This window comes from Salvelinus sp. IW2-2015, linkage group LG25 (assembly GCF_002910315.2).
Source record: "Salvelinus sp. IW2-2015 linkage group LG25, ASM291031v2, whole genome shotgun sequence".
In the NCBI taxonomy this organism is placed as follows: domain Eukaryota; kingdom Metazoa; phylum Chordata; class Actinopteri; order Salmoniformes; family Salmonidae; genus Salvelinus; species Salvelinus sp. IW2-2015.
The window spans coordinates 25,177,287-25,194,201 of NC_036865.1; the positions used below are offsets into that span (position 1 = coordinate 25,177,287).

Below are 16,915 nucleotides of genomic sequence, written 5' to 3' on the forward strand. Positions count from 1 at the left end.
ACAGAGGACACACCAGTTCTGCATTCATCACAAACTAGAGGCTGAACTGAAAAAGACACACCCTTGTTACGCCAGTTACTGAAACTGGGAATAGGCTAGGTTTGACAATCTGTAGCAGTCAGACTGGAAGCTCACTCAGAGTATGCTTCATATCTATAAAATAGGACATTTATATCTCTAGAGAGTGACAACTGGGTTTTGGATATTGCCTGTAAAAAACATACTTTTTCCACTATCAGTGTAAACAAGCAGTCCAGTATCTAATTGTGAAAGTACTCTGACAATAGATACAGGGATGTTCTTCAAACATGTGTAAAAATCAGTTGGGCTGCAAGTGACAAAGTTAAATGAAGAAAAGGGGAGAGTTCTACACAGATCATTGACTATCAGTCAGATAGTACATACTGTATGAGTGGATTCCTTAAAAGGTTTGAATGCATTTGGAAAAAATCTTCTAGAACTTACAAACAAGAGGGGAATAGATTTTCTCACAAAATAAAATGTTTTACAGCTCCCTGTCACAGAGAAGCAAATGCAAGGGTGTGTGAATGTGTGTGTATATGTGTGTGTGTGTGTGTGTGTGTGTGTGTGTGTGTATATGTGTGTGTGTGCGTGTCTGCTACGGACCCCCCACCTCCACCCCTCTCAGGCCCCAGGCACAACTTAGATCTGCGGTCTACAGACTACATCCTACCGTAGACCTCGGCCATGTGAACATCTCCCCAGCAATACATCTCCTTACTTATTAATGTGCACCTTGCTTACATTTCACACCCCACATCTGAATAGATTTTCTGAGAGGAAGGAATCCACAAAGCAAAACACTATTAAATAGTACCCCTGTGTGTGTGTTTCAAGTTTCATTAGTTGTATTGCTTCATATTTGTCGCCAAACCCACTGGCTCCAGGTCATCTATAAGTCTTTGCTAGGTAAAGCTCCGCCTTATCTCAGCTCACTGGTCACCATAGCAGCACCCACCCGTAGCAGGCGCTCCAGCAGGAATATTTCACTGGTCACCTCCAAAGCCAACTCCTCCTTTGGCTACCATTCCTTCCAGTTCTCTGTTGCCAATGACTGGAACGAATTGCAAAAATCACTGAAGCTGGAGACTTATATCTCCCTCACTAACTTTAAGCATCTGCTGTCAGAGCAGTTTACCGATCATTGCACCTGTACACAGCCCATCTGTAAATAGCCCACCCAACTACCTCATCCCCATGTTGTTATTTTTTTCTTCTCCTTTGCACCCCAGTATCTCTACTTGCACATTCATCTTCTGCACATCTATCACTCTAGTGTTTAATTGCTAAATTCTAATTATTTCACCACTATGGCCTATTTATTGCCTTACCTCCCTAATCTTACTACATTTTGCACACACTGTATATAGACTTATCTATTGTGTTATTGACTGTACGTTTGTTTATCCCATGTGTAACTCTGTACTGTTGGTTGTGTCGCACTGCTTTGCTCTATCTTGGCCAGGTCACAGTTGGAACTGAGAACCTGTTCTCAACTGGCCTACCTGGTTAAATAAAGGTGAAATAAAATAAAAATGTAAAAAGTATGTGTGTGTGTGTGTGTGCGTGCGTGCATGTGTGTGTAGGTGGGATCTTGGACCTAAATATGTATCAGTGGAATGGGTACAGATGATGTAAGACGCAATCATTGATAACAATAGGCTTCAACCAGTATGACAGAGGATATAATGTCTGTGAATACATGGGGAACAGGAACCTCAGATTCACTATATRCATTGTGGAGCTGAGCCAGCATCACTCACTCAGACCAGGAGAAATAAATGCATTGACCTTCTCCTAAACCATGGGGAAATGCGTGGCATCTTTTCTTAGATGTTGGTTGGTCTATCGTAAGATTCAGTCCCTCCAGGTCTTTAGGGTCGCAATTTTTTTAACAAAATCACTTTTACCTAAAATGGTCCAGTCAAGCCACGCGTCAACAAACCTTTTCTAGTATCTAGTCTAGTATCTTGTAGGCCAGTCAGTCCTTACCTTGGGAGTTTGCCTGCAAGAGCCCGATGCTGTCGTCAAACTGCATAGACTTTATGTTGAGCGATGCCAGAATACATTCCTTATCCTGCAGCGAGGCGTCGTCGATATTGTTCTGATTGGCCGACAGTATCACGCACATGTCGCAGAGGTTGATGTTGACAGCCCTTAAATCTGCACGGCTTAATGGCGTACCCTTCAGGCGCYGTGAAGAAAAGAGACGGACAGAGAGAGAGAGGAGAGGGAGAAGAGGGGAGAGGAAACAAATGACAGACTAAGTGAGGGGAGCTTTGGGAGATTAGATAACAAGTATTGCAGTTTTGCAGCGGTGATATTCAGCTGATCTAACTGGGCACTGGGGAATCAGAGACGTGGACTAATCTAAAGGGCAGTAGACGCTGAAGGCTAACAGGCCTGGTTTCTTAGGGCTCTCTGCTACTTAGTCAAGCCAGCGTTAACGAGCTCTAAAGCAGGCAGCCATGCCAGAGTTTCACATCTGAGATGGCCAGGGAAGGGTAGCTGCAGTGCATTGTAACTTCATATGAATAGGCAGCCTTTGTCACTGGTGTGAATGGATGGAAGATTGAATTCAAGAACCAGTTGTGGAATTGACAGGAACAGCCACAACACCACCAACAACAACCACAACTAATCACAAATAAATCCACTATATCACTAACTAAAGCTATACTTCTATTACTGCTAGAACATCACTGTAAATAACAAGTTGTTCTTAACTGACTTGCCTAGTTAAATAAATAAATACAAAATGACTGCTTTACCACTGCTTTCAGTCACCTGACTGTTCAACTTAGATTGTTTCTATTCGGACAATGTGAGGCAATAAAGGGAAGTAATCTCATAAGTCAACTGGGATAAGAACATACAAGTCAACTGGGATAAGAACATACAATTCACCTGGGATAAGAACATASAAGTCAACTGGGATAAGAACATACAAGTCAACTGGGATAAGAACATACAATTCACCTGGGATAAGAACATAGAAGTCAACTGAGATAAGAACATACAAGTCAACTAAGATAAGAACATAGAAGTCACCTGAGATAAGAACATACAAGTCAACTAAGATAAGAACATAGAAGTCACCTGAGATAAGAACATACAAGTCACCTGAGATAAGAACATACAAGTCACCTGAGATAAGAACATAGAAGTCACCTGAGATAAGAACAGTACAATCCACTGAGATAAGAACTACAAGTCACCTGGATAAGACCATAGAAGTCACTGAGATAGGAACATAAAGTCACCTGAGATAAAGAACATACAAGTCACGCTGAGATAAAGAACATAAGAAGTCACCTGAGATAGGAAACTATAGGTCACCTGAGATAAGAACATACAAGTCACCTGAGATAAGAACATACAAGTCACCTGAGATAAGAACATAAAAGTCACCTGAGATAAGAACATACAAGTCACCTGAGATAAGAACATAGAAGTCACCTGAGATAAAACATATCAAGTCACCTGAGATAAGAACATAAAGTCACCTGAGATAAGAACATACCAAGTCACCTGAAGATAAGAAACATAAAGTCACCTGAGATAGAACATAAAGTCACCTGAGATAAGAACATACAAGTCACCTGAGATAAGAACATACAAGTCACCTGAGATGGGGAACATAGATCGTTTCACCTGAGATAAGAACATGAGGCAACGGTCCGAGATGAGATAGACAAAGAGAACATAAAGTCACCTGAGATAGAACATACAAGGTCACCTGAGATAAAGAACTTGAGTCATTAGAGATACAAGACATTAGAATGTCAACCTGGCAGTTAGATAAAGAACATACAAGTCACCTGAGATAAAGAACATACAAGTCAACCTGAAGAATAAGAACATACAAGTCACCTGAGATAAGAACATACACCGAAAGCTACAGCCTAAAAACATTCAGGACGAGATAAGAACATACACATGAGTTCTACCGACCTAAAAATCTAATGTGTCCAACTACACACAATGTGTCTTTTTCCGGATCAGAGGTATTGTACAGCCGGGTTTGGTATGAAATTCTGGAGCGTTGTTACATTGGTCTACTCACAGACAGTGCAGTGCGGATGGTATGATATGATTTTGCATTGTGTTGTATTGTAAGTGCATGATGTTGTCGGTTGTATAACTTTGGCTCGTAACATTAGGTATTACAGCGGTACTCACAGGTAGTATGGAGACCTTGGGGAAGTTGTGTAGGGTTTCCCACTCTCTCCTCAGGTACTCCAGCGAGCCCACAAACACTATGGGTTTCAGCTCGTGATAATGGAAGTTGCTGGCTCTCAAAGGCATCACCAAGTTTCGCAGCCCCACTAGAGCGGACGTGACATCTCCAAATATACAGACCACTACATGGCCGCTCAACACCGTCATGGATGCCTCACTCCGGGTCTGAGTAGGGAGAGAGAGAGGGGCGAGAGTGGTGAGAAACATGGAGACAGAAATAGAGAGAAAGAATAATGGGGCGAGAGAAAGAAAGAAAGAAAGAAAGAAAGAAAGAAAGAAAGAAAGAAAGAAAGAAAGAAAGAAAGAAAGAAAGAGGGGACAAACACATAGCACTGTCAGAAAACAGAGAGAGGCAGAGTGCTGATGAGAAACCCTGCAGTCCCACCCGTTGAGGTGTTAGGCTCAAGGTGAACCCGGTACAGCTCAATGCAGTTGGAACTCTAAATGGTTAAGGAGTAAGGTGTATAAAATTGCTTTCAAAGCCATGCTTGTGGTGGTTTTATACTATGACCCAGTACATAGAAAACAGTCGACTCACCTTGGAACAACAGAGGCATTGAGAGAAATGTGGATATACATTATTAGTATGTGGTTGTTACTGCTATGTGAGGGAAACCGTTTCTTTAGAGCCTACCAAACCTCAACAATATTTTATTCTCGGCCCAATCAGTGCAAATACTAAATGGCCAACTCCATAATTAATATTCCTCAGCCTACACAGCTAAAAACAGTGTGCACATGTACATGATTTGTAAAAGCCTAGTATCTTTGTATTTATTATGGATCCCCATTAGCTGCTACCATGGCAAGAGCTACTCTTCCTGGGGTCCGGCAACATTTAGGCAGTTATATACAATTTAAAATATTACATGACATTACATTTCATAACACTTTTCACAACACATTAAGTGTGTTCCCTCAGGCCACTACTCTACTATCACATATCTACACTAAAAATTCCATGTGTGTGTGTATCATCAAACTGAAAATCACCTTGGGAGTCACACGTACTATAGAACAACACCTACCATATCTGTTGATGGATAGGTACTGTATCCCTACACTGGATTGTTAATAACCATGGTTCAACTCAGTTAACTCTACCGGAGGGTTGTCATGGTACCAGTATCAAAATACTACGATACTTACATTTTCTGTGGCAAGAACAAAACACAAAAGCAGAATGAACTCATAAAAAAAAAAGTCTTTATGTCAAATGTTCTGTGCTATAGTTTGAAAAATAACAAATGTAACTCTGTGGGACAACATGTGGCTATTTTCCTCAAGAAATAAAATCTGCTTCATGCTTTGTTTGCTTGACATGCTACTTCTGGGTGTGGCAATACTGATGTCATGACAACCCTACAATACTGATGTCATGACAACCCTACAATCCTGGTGTCTGAAACCCTACAATACTGATGTCATGACAACCTACAATACTGGTGTCATGACAACCCTACAATACTGGTGTCATGACAACCCTACAATACTGATGTCATGACAACCCTACAATACTGGTGTCATGCAACCCTAAATACTGATGTCATGACAACCTACAATCCTGATTCATGACAACCCTACAATACTGATGTCATGACAACCCTACAATACTGGTGTCATGACAACCCTACAATACTGGTGTCATGACAACCCTACAATACTGATGTATGAACCCTACAATCTGATGTATGACAACCCTACAATACTGATGTCATGAAAACCCTACAATACTGGTGTCATGAAACCTACAATATGCGTGTCATGACAACCTACAATCTGGTGTCATGACAACCCTACAATACTGGTGTCATGACAACCCTACAATACTGGTGTCATGCAACCCTACAATACCGGTGTCATGACAACCCTACAATACTGGTGTCATGACAACCCTACAATACTGATGTCATGGCAACCCTACTATACGGTTGTCATGACAACCCTACAGGGAGACATAGATGACCACTCACCAGGATGACCTTCTCGATCTCTTTAGACGGACACCAGTGGAACATTCCTGTGGAGTCATACTGCTTCAAGTTCATGTCCATGTTCTCCATCTGCTCGTTCCCAGGGATTAGTAGAGGATCATGCCTGCTGAGGGGACATGACACAACAACCAACAGTATGAGCTGGGGACCACCATGGTCAAAATGATGCTATTTGGTTTTTATGTGTTTTATTATTACCTAGATTTTGTTGAAACCTAAAACGAATCACTCACTATCATTTCCTTCTCTAACCCTAGATACCACAGCTACCCAGTCATCAGAAAGTTGTTGAAGGATATTGGTAGCAGCATTGGGAACAGAGCAAGGCCTGAGTGTCCACTATGTCACCGCTGACAAAGCTGACTTTGTGGTATGAGAATGGAGCGCCAATTTAGGGCTTTTAGCCCCGTCCCCTCGCTCACGACACTGCCKACAGTAAAAGCTCCAACAGGACTTTAAATATTTCAGGAATTTGAACCAATCACATTTTGCTTTCCCAACTGATGCCCATGAATGATTTATCAGCAGCATGCCACCAGCAAACTGTCTGTAGCGCAGCGACGGGCCGCTGAGGTTTATCAGCTGTCATGTTAACACTGACCACGGAAGAGCGGAGTGAAGCTTCTTCTCTCAATCAGTCCCAGTGTGGTCCCATTCTAATTAAATGTAAAAAGTAGGATTTGAAATTCTACTGCGCAAATTTTTATACTATCCCATAATTAATACACCTGTTTAGACTAATGTTAGTGCTGGGCCAGAACAAATGTGCACCCCATAGGGGTCCCCAAGATTGAGAAACACGGAATCAGTGTTTGAGCTGAGAGCCAGGGGCCGGACTACAAAGGTTTCCCTCTGATGTCTACCATGGGTCTACAGGGAATTCGCTCCCTCTGTCGGTATCACCTCAGAAACTCTTACTCTGGGGTCACACGATGCAACTTTCACACAATTTTAGTTGCAGTTGCAAGTGACATAATTTCATAACTTTTTTGATACACAAAAAAAACTCAACACGCAACAGCCAATCAAATTGAAGCTGCTTTAGTCATATCATTCCATATGGGTTGAGAATTCTAAACTCACCTAATGCCATCTGCTYCATTAAATCGTGATTTCACAAATTATTTATTCATCCAAACATTTGGTTATTGATTGAGGATCGATTTAGACAAAATGTTGGCTGTACAATTTAGCTAGCTAGCCAAAATGAAATTGCCAGCACTGTTCTAATCAAACTAACAAAGACCTAACCAAGCTAGCAACGAACTAAGCTAACAACGAACTAAGCTAACTAGCTAGCTAACATCAATGGAGTTCATGTTGAACAATTTCAGTTGAAACTGGTAAGAGACAGGTCTGGGTTCACTTAAGAAATACATGTATTGACTGCCAAAGKATGTACATAAACCTTTAGTAGCCCTGATGCCAATATCTAATTATACAGCACTGACATCTGTGTTGACATGACAACTGGGCCGGAGTTCAGAACCTTRGAATGGATCATGTGATAAAAGCATTCATTTTGATTGGCTGTTACTTGCAATTACTTGCACAAAGTTGAAATAAAGTAGCAACCAAAGTTGCATGTAACACCAGCCTTAATGTTCACAAAGCTATTGTCTGCATCATTGCCCTAAGTTATTGAAAGTAAGTAAGAACCCTTAGGATATCCTGAAAACTTGTTTTGTTTTTTACTGTATTTTGTGTTCAAAACATGCACATTTATCGAAGACTTATGACACTCGTCTCTTGAACAAATTAAAGAGCAGGGTAAGAAACGGCTTCATACAGCATCTTTGTGTTTCTTTTTGAGGGTGACATTGGCGTAACGTGTGAGAAAACATCATGGGTGTTTGACATACAGCACATCTCCTTCCATCACGCTCTCTCTGTTCGATCACCAGTGGCACTCTGTGTGACAAGTCTCTCTGATGCTCCTACATTTGGCTTCCATTTCATTGCAAGAAATATCACATCAAAAATGTGTAAATTAGTTCCCAACCTCCATTCCTCTCTCTCTTCGTGTCTCTCTCTCTGTCTCTCCATCTCTGTCTGTACCTCCCTCCCTCTCTCCCTCCCTCTCTCCCTCCCTCCCTCCCTCCCTCTCTCTCTCTCTCTCTCTCTCTCTCTCTCTCTCTCTCCCCCCCCCTCTCCATCCCTCTCTCCCTCCCTCTCTCTCTCCCTCCCTCTCTCCATCCCTCTCTGTCTGTATGGAGATAGATTAAATCAGTTGGTGCAGGTGTTAATAACTCTGACAGCGTTTAGTGCTTTTACACCCTGGCTGAATATTTCATTCTGAGCCGTGTGTTGCGCCACTCTCCACAAGTCCCTGTCACTTCAATCAGAGCATGCGGGGGCTGACTGGTGCAGGAAGGCAGGCAGGCACCTCCTCCTCCCCCGTCAAAGATGGCTATCTTTCACACAACTGTCAGCGGTGACAATTGTCTTCCTGTCTTCTCTCCTCCCTTCTCTCCTCCTCTCCCCCCTCTCTTCTCTCCTCTCTCCCTCTCCTATTTCCTCTCCTCCTCTCCCCTATTTTCTCTCATCTCCTCTCCCCTATTTCCTCTCCTCTCCTCCTCTCCCCTATTTCCTCTCCTCTCTCTCCTCCTCTCCCCTATTACCTCTTCTCCCCTCTCCTCTCCTCTCTCATCTCCTCCTCTCCTTTCCATTCCTCACCTCTATTTTTCTCTCCTTTGCTCCTCCCCTCTCCCCTTCTCTCTCTCTTTCCTCTACCCTAGAACCAATCAAGGGAACTGGAGGTTAACAGACATGACACTTGTGTCTGCCACACCACGCCCAGGGGACATATGTGTGACGTTCTGAGTATAGCACAATTAGTCTCCTTACCCATCAAAAGGGTTAGAATGGTGTTAATTCCCGGACAGGAGCATGTCGTTCACGTGTGGAACAGAACGCTACGATGGTTATGGCGAACACAGCTCGTTGGCTCAATGCCATGTCAGATTGGCGGATTGGGAAATTACTTTGTATTTACACAGGCTGKGCCGGCTCCCAGACTAACAGTTTCAGATATCAGATATCTAGCCAGTACAAAAACATTTAAATCGGCTAGAAAATGAAAATTCAAAAGAGAATTTACTGTACATTGCAATATATTTGCATTTAATTGCCTTGCCTAAAGAAAAGGCCTATAGTTTCTGCTAAGTAAATTGTGGGTGTACCCTAACTGTACAATGAAGTAACCTAGGCAATAAAAGACAGCCCATAACAAAGGAGAAATTGCCCTCTTTCTCTCCSTCCCCCTKCCCCGTCTCTCCCTCTCTATACCCCCACTCCCTCTCTCCCCAACCGTCCCTCTCCAACCGTCCCTCTCCAACCGTCCCTCAGTGTATATTTCAAACAGAGTTATTCCAGTGCATCGCTCAGCAGTCGCTAGCTGGGGATGGGTATGCTCCCCCAATCCCTCTCCAGCAGGCTATGAAGGCAGCCTCTCGCTTTGAAAGTTCTCCCCATCATGCAAACTGACAAAAACATGCTTTTCAAAAACCCACAGCCAATCTGTTGATCATTATTTATTTACAAAGGCCTTCAGGCAGCAAGTCCTGTAAAAACCAGACTTGATATGGTCTACACTCTCTCTCTCTGCTGTGTTTCCCCTCCTTCCTTGTAGAGTAAAGTATCCCTAAGGCTACCTCAAACAATCACTTTTCATTGTGCATAAAATACACCTTGTAAAGCATAAGTATTTAATATATATGGTATCATATATTGACAGGGGCTGTGGGGAGAGGAAGGGGCTGTGGTCGGCGCTGGGTAATTTGATGTTTTGCTGAGGGCTATGACTTGAAAAAGCCTACACCTAGAACAGAGGACCTGTCATCCGCAGCCCCAAGAGCCAGCCGAATACACAAGCACCCCTAAAGCAGAGAAACTTTGACACCGCTTTGAAGCATTTTCAAAACCAAGTAAATAACTCCTAAGAATTATTATCACTGTGAGATCAAAGCGGAGATGCATATATTACACTGCAAATGGGGACCATCTCCTCAGCAGAGGAGAGAATGAGAGAGAGAGAGAAAAAATAAGGTTTTGTTAAGAAACAAAAACTAGCAGCCATCTGGAAGTGTGCCAGTTTTTCTTTCTTTTGTCGAGGTTTGCTCTTTTTAAACAAGGGCATCTCCAACACTGCTCTCTTTGCAAACGAGACTGAAGGGTAGGACTCTATGTTGGCCTAATGGTTGGGCGTGTGTGTGAGGGCTCGTTTAATTGCTTGTTTTGTTGAGAACTGAMAGTTAGCCTAACATATACAGCAGACAAGCAGTACATACAATCATACAGTGCACTTCTGTTGGCTGCTGTTCAAAGATGCCCTAATGGGACCCTAGTAACAACCAGCTCTACCACACAAAGCCCACCAAAGGATTCCATTGAGTTTTGCAGAGAACATACAGTACACAGAAAAATATCCTATAAACCAAAATACAATGTTGAAATAAACAGCACCATCTTTCTAGCACTTTGTGTATGTGACTCATTGATGTTGATTACTGCATCGTTGGGTTTAGAGCTAGCAAGAAAGGCTGTTCACTGAACTTGTGCACATGACATTTAAACTTGAAACTGTGAGAAAATTAGGTAACTTTGGTTGTAACAATAAATTTGCAAACACAATTATAGAATCTTTAATTAATGTGTTGTTTTCGGTTAAAGATTGAATTTAACAAGAACCACATGGATACATTGTCATGCTTGTTTTCTTTTTCATGATAGTTTAAGAATCTCTTTCTGAAAGAAAATCATATTATTTAGAAAAGCATATGCCTTTTACTGTATCCCTAAGTACGCTTTCATATAAAAAAATTTAATATATTTTTTTTAAATTTGAAGACAAAAGCTTTTTTCTAAATCTAATATTAGTTCATGTGGAAATATATGCTCTTCAGCTCCAAATACTTTGTGACTCACATGACAAAAAGTACACAGCACCATTAGGAGATTGTATATTTATACAGTAAGATACCGTGCTCTAACAATCACTGTCATTTAAAAGGAAGTGGATCTATGCTGTGAGTGTCCATGTTTTCACCCATCTTCACCACTGTGCTTCCACCCTGCCACCCAGATCGGACAGCCCCCCCTCTCTCTATCTCTGCATTTTTCATGCCGTCATGTTCCTACCAACGTCTCTCTCCTTTAGCACAAAAACCTCAACCTTTTCATCTTTCAAAGTCAATTAACGGCAATTTAATTCCAGAGGACAGGATAAAAGGAAGATAATATTGCAAATTCATTTTTGATTGCGATAATACATCTCACATATGGCCTTAAGTAGCAGAAACAGTAGTCGCAGGGGTCCCACAATAGATCGCACTGCCCCGGGGTAGAGGAACCACGGGGAGTACTCTGATTGSTTGCTGGTGTCGTTAGTGCCAGCGTTGTTTAAGGACTACATGTGGACGGGAGGGATCGGAGGGGGGATGAAGGGGGATGAAGGCAGGGTGGTGGGGTGACAGATGATACTTTAAAGCCATTTTTTCCCAAACAGCTACTCCTCCTCACACAGACTCTCTTTCATGACAGGAATATTTCAGCTCTGTCATTACCCACTGTCTGACAGCATGCCAGCCTAAACACCCCAGCTGTCCTCTCCCCTTCTTACTCTCACTTTGTTCCCCCTCTCCTTTATCGCTAATGTGCTCGGCTCCCTTGCTTCTTCACTCCCTCCTCCAACCATCCCACCACCACCACCATCTAACCCTCTCGCCTTCTCCCACCCCTCACTTGAACTTTCTTACTCTCCTCCTTATTCGTTCCCCCCTTCCCCCTTCCCCACTCCCACCAACCATTCATCTCTCTTTCTCTCTCCCACTCCTCCCTCTCACCCTCTCACTTCCTTACTATCTTTCTGTTTGAAGCATCAAATCAATGTCTTACCTCATCATTTTGGGCGAGTTGTTGGGTGAGTTTCGCATGCCTCCGTTCCGCTGCTTTTTTTMGGGCGACAGAGTTGACGGGTGCTCYTCTTCAACTGCAAACACATGCAAAGAGTGTCAGGCTATGGACAGACGGGGAGGTTAATGTGAGCTGGAACTYACACGTCAAAGAACACCAAAGCCAACACTCAATAAATCATCTGTCGCAAAAAAAAAAAAACACAGACAACAACAAAAAACTCATAAAACAACATGTCATAATAAGACAGAAGACTGACAGAAAGAGAACACCTTAGTTATTAGGGGGACAAAGGTCCATTGGAGAAAAGAAAAAGAAAAACCACCTAGTAAGACTTGACATCGGCTTACTCCGCCAAAACCCAAACCTTTTGGTTCGGTTCCTCTGGACTGGGTTCTATATAGTGGTACTGGATCACTTTAGCTCTGGTATCTCTCTTTAGATCCAGTCAAGACTGCATGTGGTTGGACCTCTAGCAGTCTGCATCAGTGTGCCCATGCTTCCCTAGGCCAGCCAATACGGGCCATGTGACTAGGACGGACTGTCATTGTCAACAGTGCATCGTGGACAGAATCAATGACAGAGATAGAGAGAAAGACAGAGAGAGAGGATGGTTCTGTGCAGTTTGGTTGTTTTGAATGGATGACTAATGAGGCAGACCCTCACCCCATCATTCCTGCTCTAGCTATGGATAGGGTTTCAAAATTACAGTAACTTTGGCAAAATTCCACGATTTTCTGGAGGGAATAAGTCGGGAGGGAATAAGTCGGGAGGGAATAAGTCTGGAGGGAATAAGTCGGGAGGGAATAAGTCTGGAGGGAATAAGTCGGGAGGGAATAAGAAGGAAATCCGGAATACTCCTACCAATTTTAGGAAAGTTAACGGAATTTTGCAACCCTAGCTACAGAGCACAATGGCTCTTCTACAGGTCTAACTTAAGCTCCATGCCACAAGCACCCAGCCAATCAGGACTGCACGAGCATCCCAGAGTAGCCAATCACATGCACAACCAGTACTCCAAACAGGAAATTATTGAGTAGCCTAGCATTAGCAGTATGGCTAGTTCTCTGCACACACTAAATACCAGTAGCTAGATGAAGCTCAAAATAACCCTTTAAAATAGCTGAAATATACTATATGAAAAAATAACTGGGATTGATGCATTAATAATCAATATAAGAAGTATTAAATACATTCAAACAATAAACTTGCTGAGCACAGCTTTAAAAGGAACAAAAATTCTACTCCATATTCATCATCTCCAGCACCACCCCAACATCAACATATGTGAAAATGGAGCGTTTCTATGTTTGTAGTAAAACAGATAGAGGAAGATAAGTGTTTACGATGACATCGGTGTGCATTGTGTGATTTTAACCAATCATGAAAAAGGGGAACACCTAGTCAGTACAACTAATTGCATTTAACTGAAATGTGTTCTCCGCATTTAATCCAAACTCTCCGAATCAGAGAGGTGTGGGGGGCTGCCTTAATCGATATTAACGTCATCGGTGCCCAGGGAACAGTGGGTTAACTGTCTTGCTCAGGGACAGAACGACAGATTTTTACCTTTCAGCTCTGGGATTCGATCCAGCAACCTTTCGGTTACTAGTCCAACGCTCCTATCCCCCATTGCCTACTAATTGGTTGATGATGTCATTGGAAACACTTTTTAACTACAAAACATAGAAACGCTCCATTTTCACATTTGCTGATGTTGGGGTGGAGATGATGAATATGAAGTTGAACAATTGTGACATTTCCCATTAAATGAATCTTGTACTACAGTCAGGCAGCACTCTGAAGTTTGAGATTAGCTTGATCTGATAGACGTTCATTTTCCTGTCAGCTACTCCTCACTCTGCAGGAGATTAAAACTTTTCTCTGAACCAGACACAGACAGAAGACTAAGAGAAAAACACAGCTAGAGAGAAGTCCAGGCCCAGTAACCTACTGAAGACTTTCAGTTTAGCTAAGACCAGACTTTTTCTATGTCTGTCTGTGAGTTCCAAGGCTTCAGAGTCAGACAGGGCACCCAGGCACTTTTCTACTGTCTGTCTGTGAGTTCCAAAGGCTTCAGAGTCAGACAGGGCACCCAGCATTTTTACTGTCTGTCGTGTGAGTTCCAAAGGCCTTCAGAGTCAGACAGGGCACCCAGGCACTTCTCTACTGTCTGTCTGTGAGTTCCAAAGGCCTTCAGAGTCAGACAGGGCACCCAGGCACTTCTCTACTGTCTGTCTGTGAGTTCCAAAGGCTTTCAGAGTCAGACAGGGCACCCAGGCACTTTTCTTATTCACTCCACATTCTCCACAGCACACAAATGCCAAAGCCACATCAAACCCTGTATTAGTGCATTGGTTAGAAATCAATACTACAGCATGATATTAATGCAAATCAATGTTGCGTTGCTGCAAGCGCTGACTGCTCCGAGCACCAAGGACATTTCATTACCGTCTGAGCATCCCTTCTAGACTGTCACCTAATTGCACTAATAAAATATAAAAATGCGGCTTTGCCCCCTAATAAAATGCCATTCTCTGACATTTCCGCTCTGCAAATGTGGATGTCCTGAATAGCTAATATCACAAGAAAGCGCTTTCCACTTTACAACCGCATCGCTCTCTAGTCTAATCCACTTTGTGAAAATATCACAGAATAAAATATTATTTCCTGTTGGCTTATTGTTCTATGTTAGTAGATACATCCAGTCTCATATCTCTGGGCCTAGCCAGTCTCATATCTCTGGGCCTAGCCAGTCTCATTATCTGGGCCTAGCCAGCTCTCATAACTCTGGGGCCTACCCAGTCCATATTCTAGGCCTAGCCAGTCCTCATACCTCTGAGGCCTAACCATCTCATATCTCTGGGCCTAAGCCAGTCTCATATCTCTGGGCCTAGCCAGTCTCATATCTCTGGGCCTAGCCAGTCTCATATCCTTGGCAGTGTGATAAATCAGTTCTGTTAAAAGCTGGTGGGATTTATGCACAACAACGACACGAATTTAGATCACCAACAATGAAACAACATGTTCTGCACTGCAGCCATGGAGATCACAGCTTTGAAAACTAAACTTCTACACAACAGTCTCTCTGAGATTGATATAGCAGACTGTTGTTGTCTGATTGATCAGGGCAGCAATTCTGTTACATCATCACTTAAATGTAATTTAAATCAAATAAAAACTACTCAAACTTCTCAAGGCATCTATTCAAATGCAATAAAAAAGTAAGGACTTCCTGGGCTAAGGACMACATGTGATCTATCACTAAGCCAGGTAGTAGAAAGTCATCTACTGGTCCTATTCCATAGCTTGGCAGCCACACACACAGCACTGGGTGTTGCATTACTGAGTGCATGAGAGCTGCTTCCATGCAAAGCAGTAGCAGTGGTGAGGGCAGCGGTGGTATTGACAACTAGCAGCAGCTAGTAGCAGCTCAGTGAAGGCAGGCGACGGACGCAGTGTGACAGTACAGGACAGTACGGGGTGTTAAGAACTGACAGGGACTGATGCATCTCGCCAAGGGGGGCAACCTACAGGCCCTGCTGCTGCTGTGGTCGTGCAGCGCTGCGTTACTGGGGTGGTAGCGGTATTTCACCGGCAGGCTGCGGGCCCGGTTCAGCCTGCTCTGTTCGGCCAGGGCCCGGCCCGTCCCGTCCCCCCTGCTGGGGCCGGAGATACTGAAGCGGAGCCCCCCGTGGGACCCAAGACCCAGCCCCACCCTCGGAGGAAGCAGGCTTCCTTTACGGTTATTAACGAGSGGTACGGCGGGGTCCGCGTCCCGGGGGGCCAGGGGGTCCTTGTGGCGMGAGGGGCGAGGCGGTGCTTGGGGGTGAATGGCGTTAGATGTGATGCAGGAGGAGGGCGCGGTGCAGTTGGAGATTTTAATTGATGGGTTTTGTAAAGACGATCTAACTTCATCCTTTACTGTCAAACAATGGAGAATAAACAGAGTGAGGCAGAAAGGCTGGAGAGACGGAGGTTGCTAGATAGATAGAAAGACAATGGTATTTACTTTATCATTTATCTTGTGCTGGGAAATATTAAATTGTGTGTTAAAAAAGCTATTTGTTATTATATTCAGCAGGCCAAACATTTTAGGATAAATGTTACATTTCTGCTTCTTTTTAAAACATATACAGTAAACATGCTCATACGCAGTTATAAACACTGAGACAAAATAAATCCTTATTAAAACAATGTTATATYAATTATTAATAATTTATCCTGCATCACTAAATATTTAAATGAGAAAAATGTATGTGATTTTCATTGTTGGACCATTTCTTTCCCACTTGATAATGACGTGAGGTTTGAGAAGGGTCCTGTACTTGAAAGCAGTCATTTTCTCGGTAATTGACGATGGCACCTAAATATTACATTTATTTTTTCATTCCTAATAAACAATAAACATCTGTTTTTCTCTCCCTCGCTCCGTTGTGCTACAGTGCCGTGTTAGAACACAGCAGTAACACAGTCTGTGTATAAATACCCAGGCCAAATCATGTACAAAACCTCTCCACAGTGGAACCTCATCTCTACCACAATGTATGGTATTACATATTACGGTAAAGTAGGTTGTTTGGTTGCTGTGTGTGTTGTGGTTTGTGTGTGTGTCATGGTTTTGGCCGGTCCCCCCCCCCCAGAGCACTAAACAGAGGTTTATCCCAGCTGTCAGCTGCCTCCTTGATTTACAGAGCACCACCGATAGCTCCTGGATTCATCTGMCCCTTGTCAAACACGCGCAG

General features: G+C 43.1%; 1 protein-coding gene across 1 annotated transcript in view; it reads right to left on the reverse strand.

The window, feature by feature from the left end:
- LOC111951745 (calcium-activated potassium channel subunit alpha-1a) overlaps nucleotides 1–16,915 on the reverse strand; it is a 176,291-nt gene that overhangs the window by 31,125 nt on the left and 128,251 nt on the right. The window contains exons 17-20 of the mRNA XM_070434999.1: nucleotides 12,153–12,246; nucleotides 6,237–6,363; nucleotides 4,204–4,428; nucleotides 2,014–2,206 (exon numbers count right to left, since the gene is read on the reverse strand). Of these exons, the coding sequence (XP_070291100.1) occupies nucleotides 2,014–2,206; nucleotides 4,204–4,428; nucleotides 6,237–6,363; nucleotides 12,153–12,246 (639 nt within the window). The remainder of the gene's footprint in view (nucleotides 1–2,013; nucleotides 2,207–4,203; nucleotides 4,429–6,236; nucleotides 6,364–12,152; nucleotides 12,247–16,915) is intronic.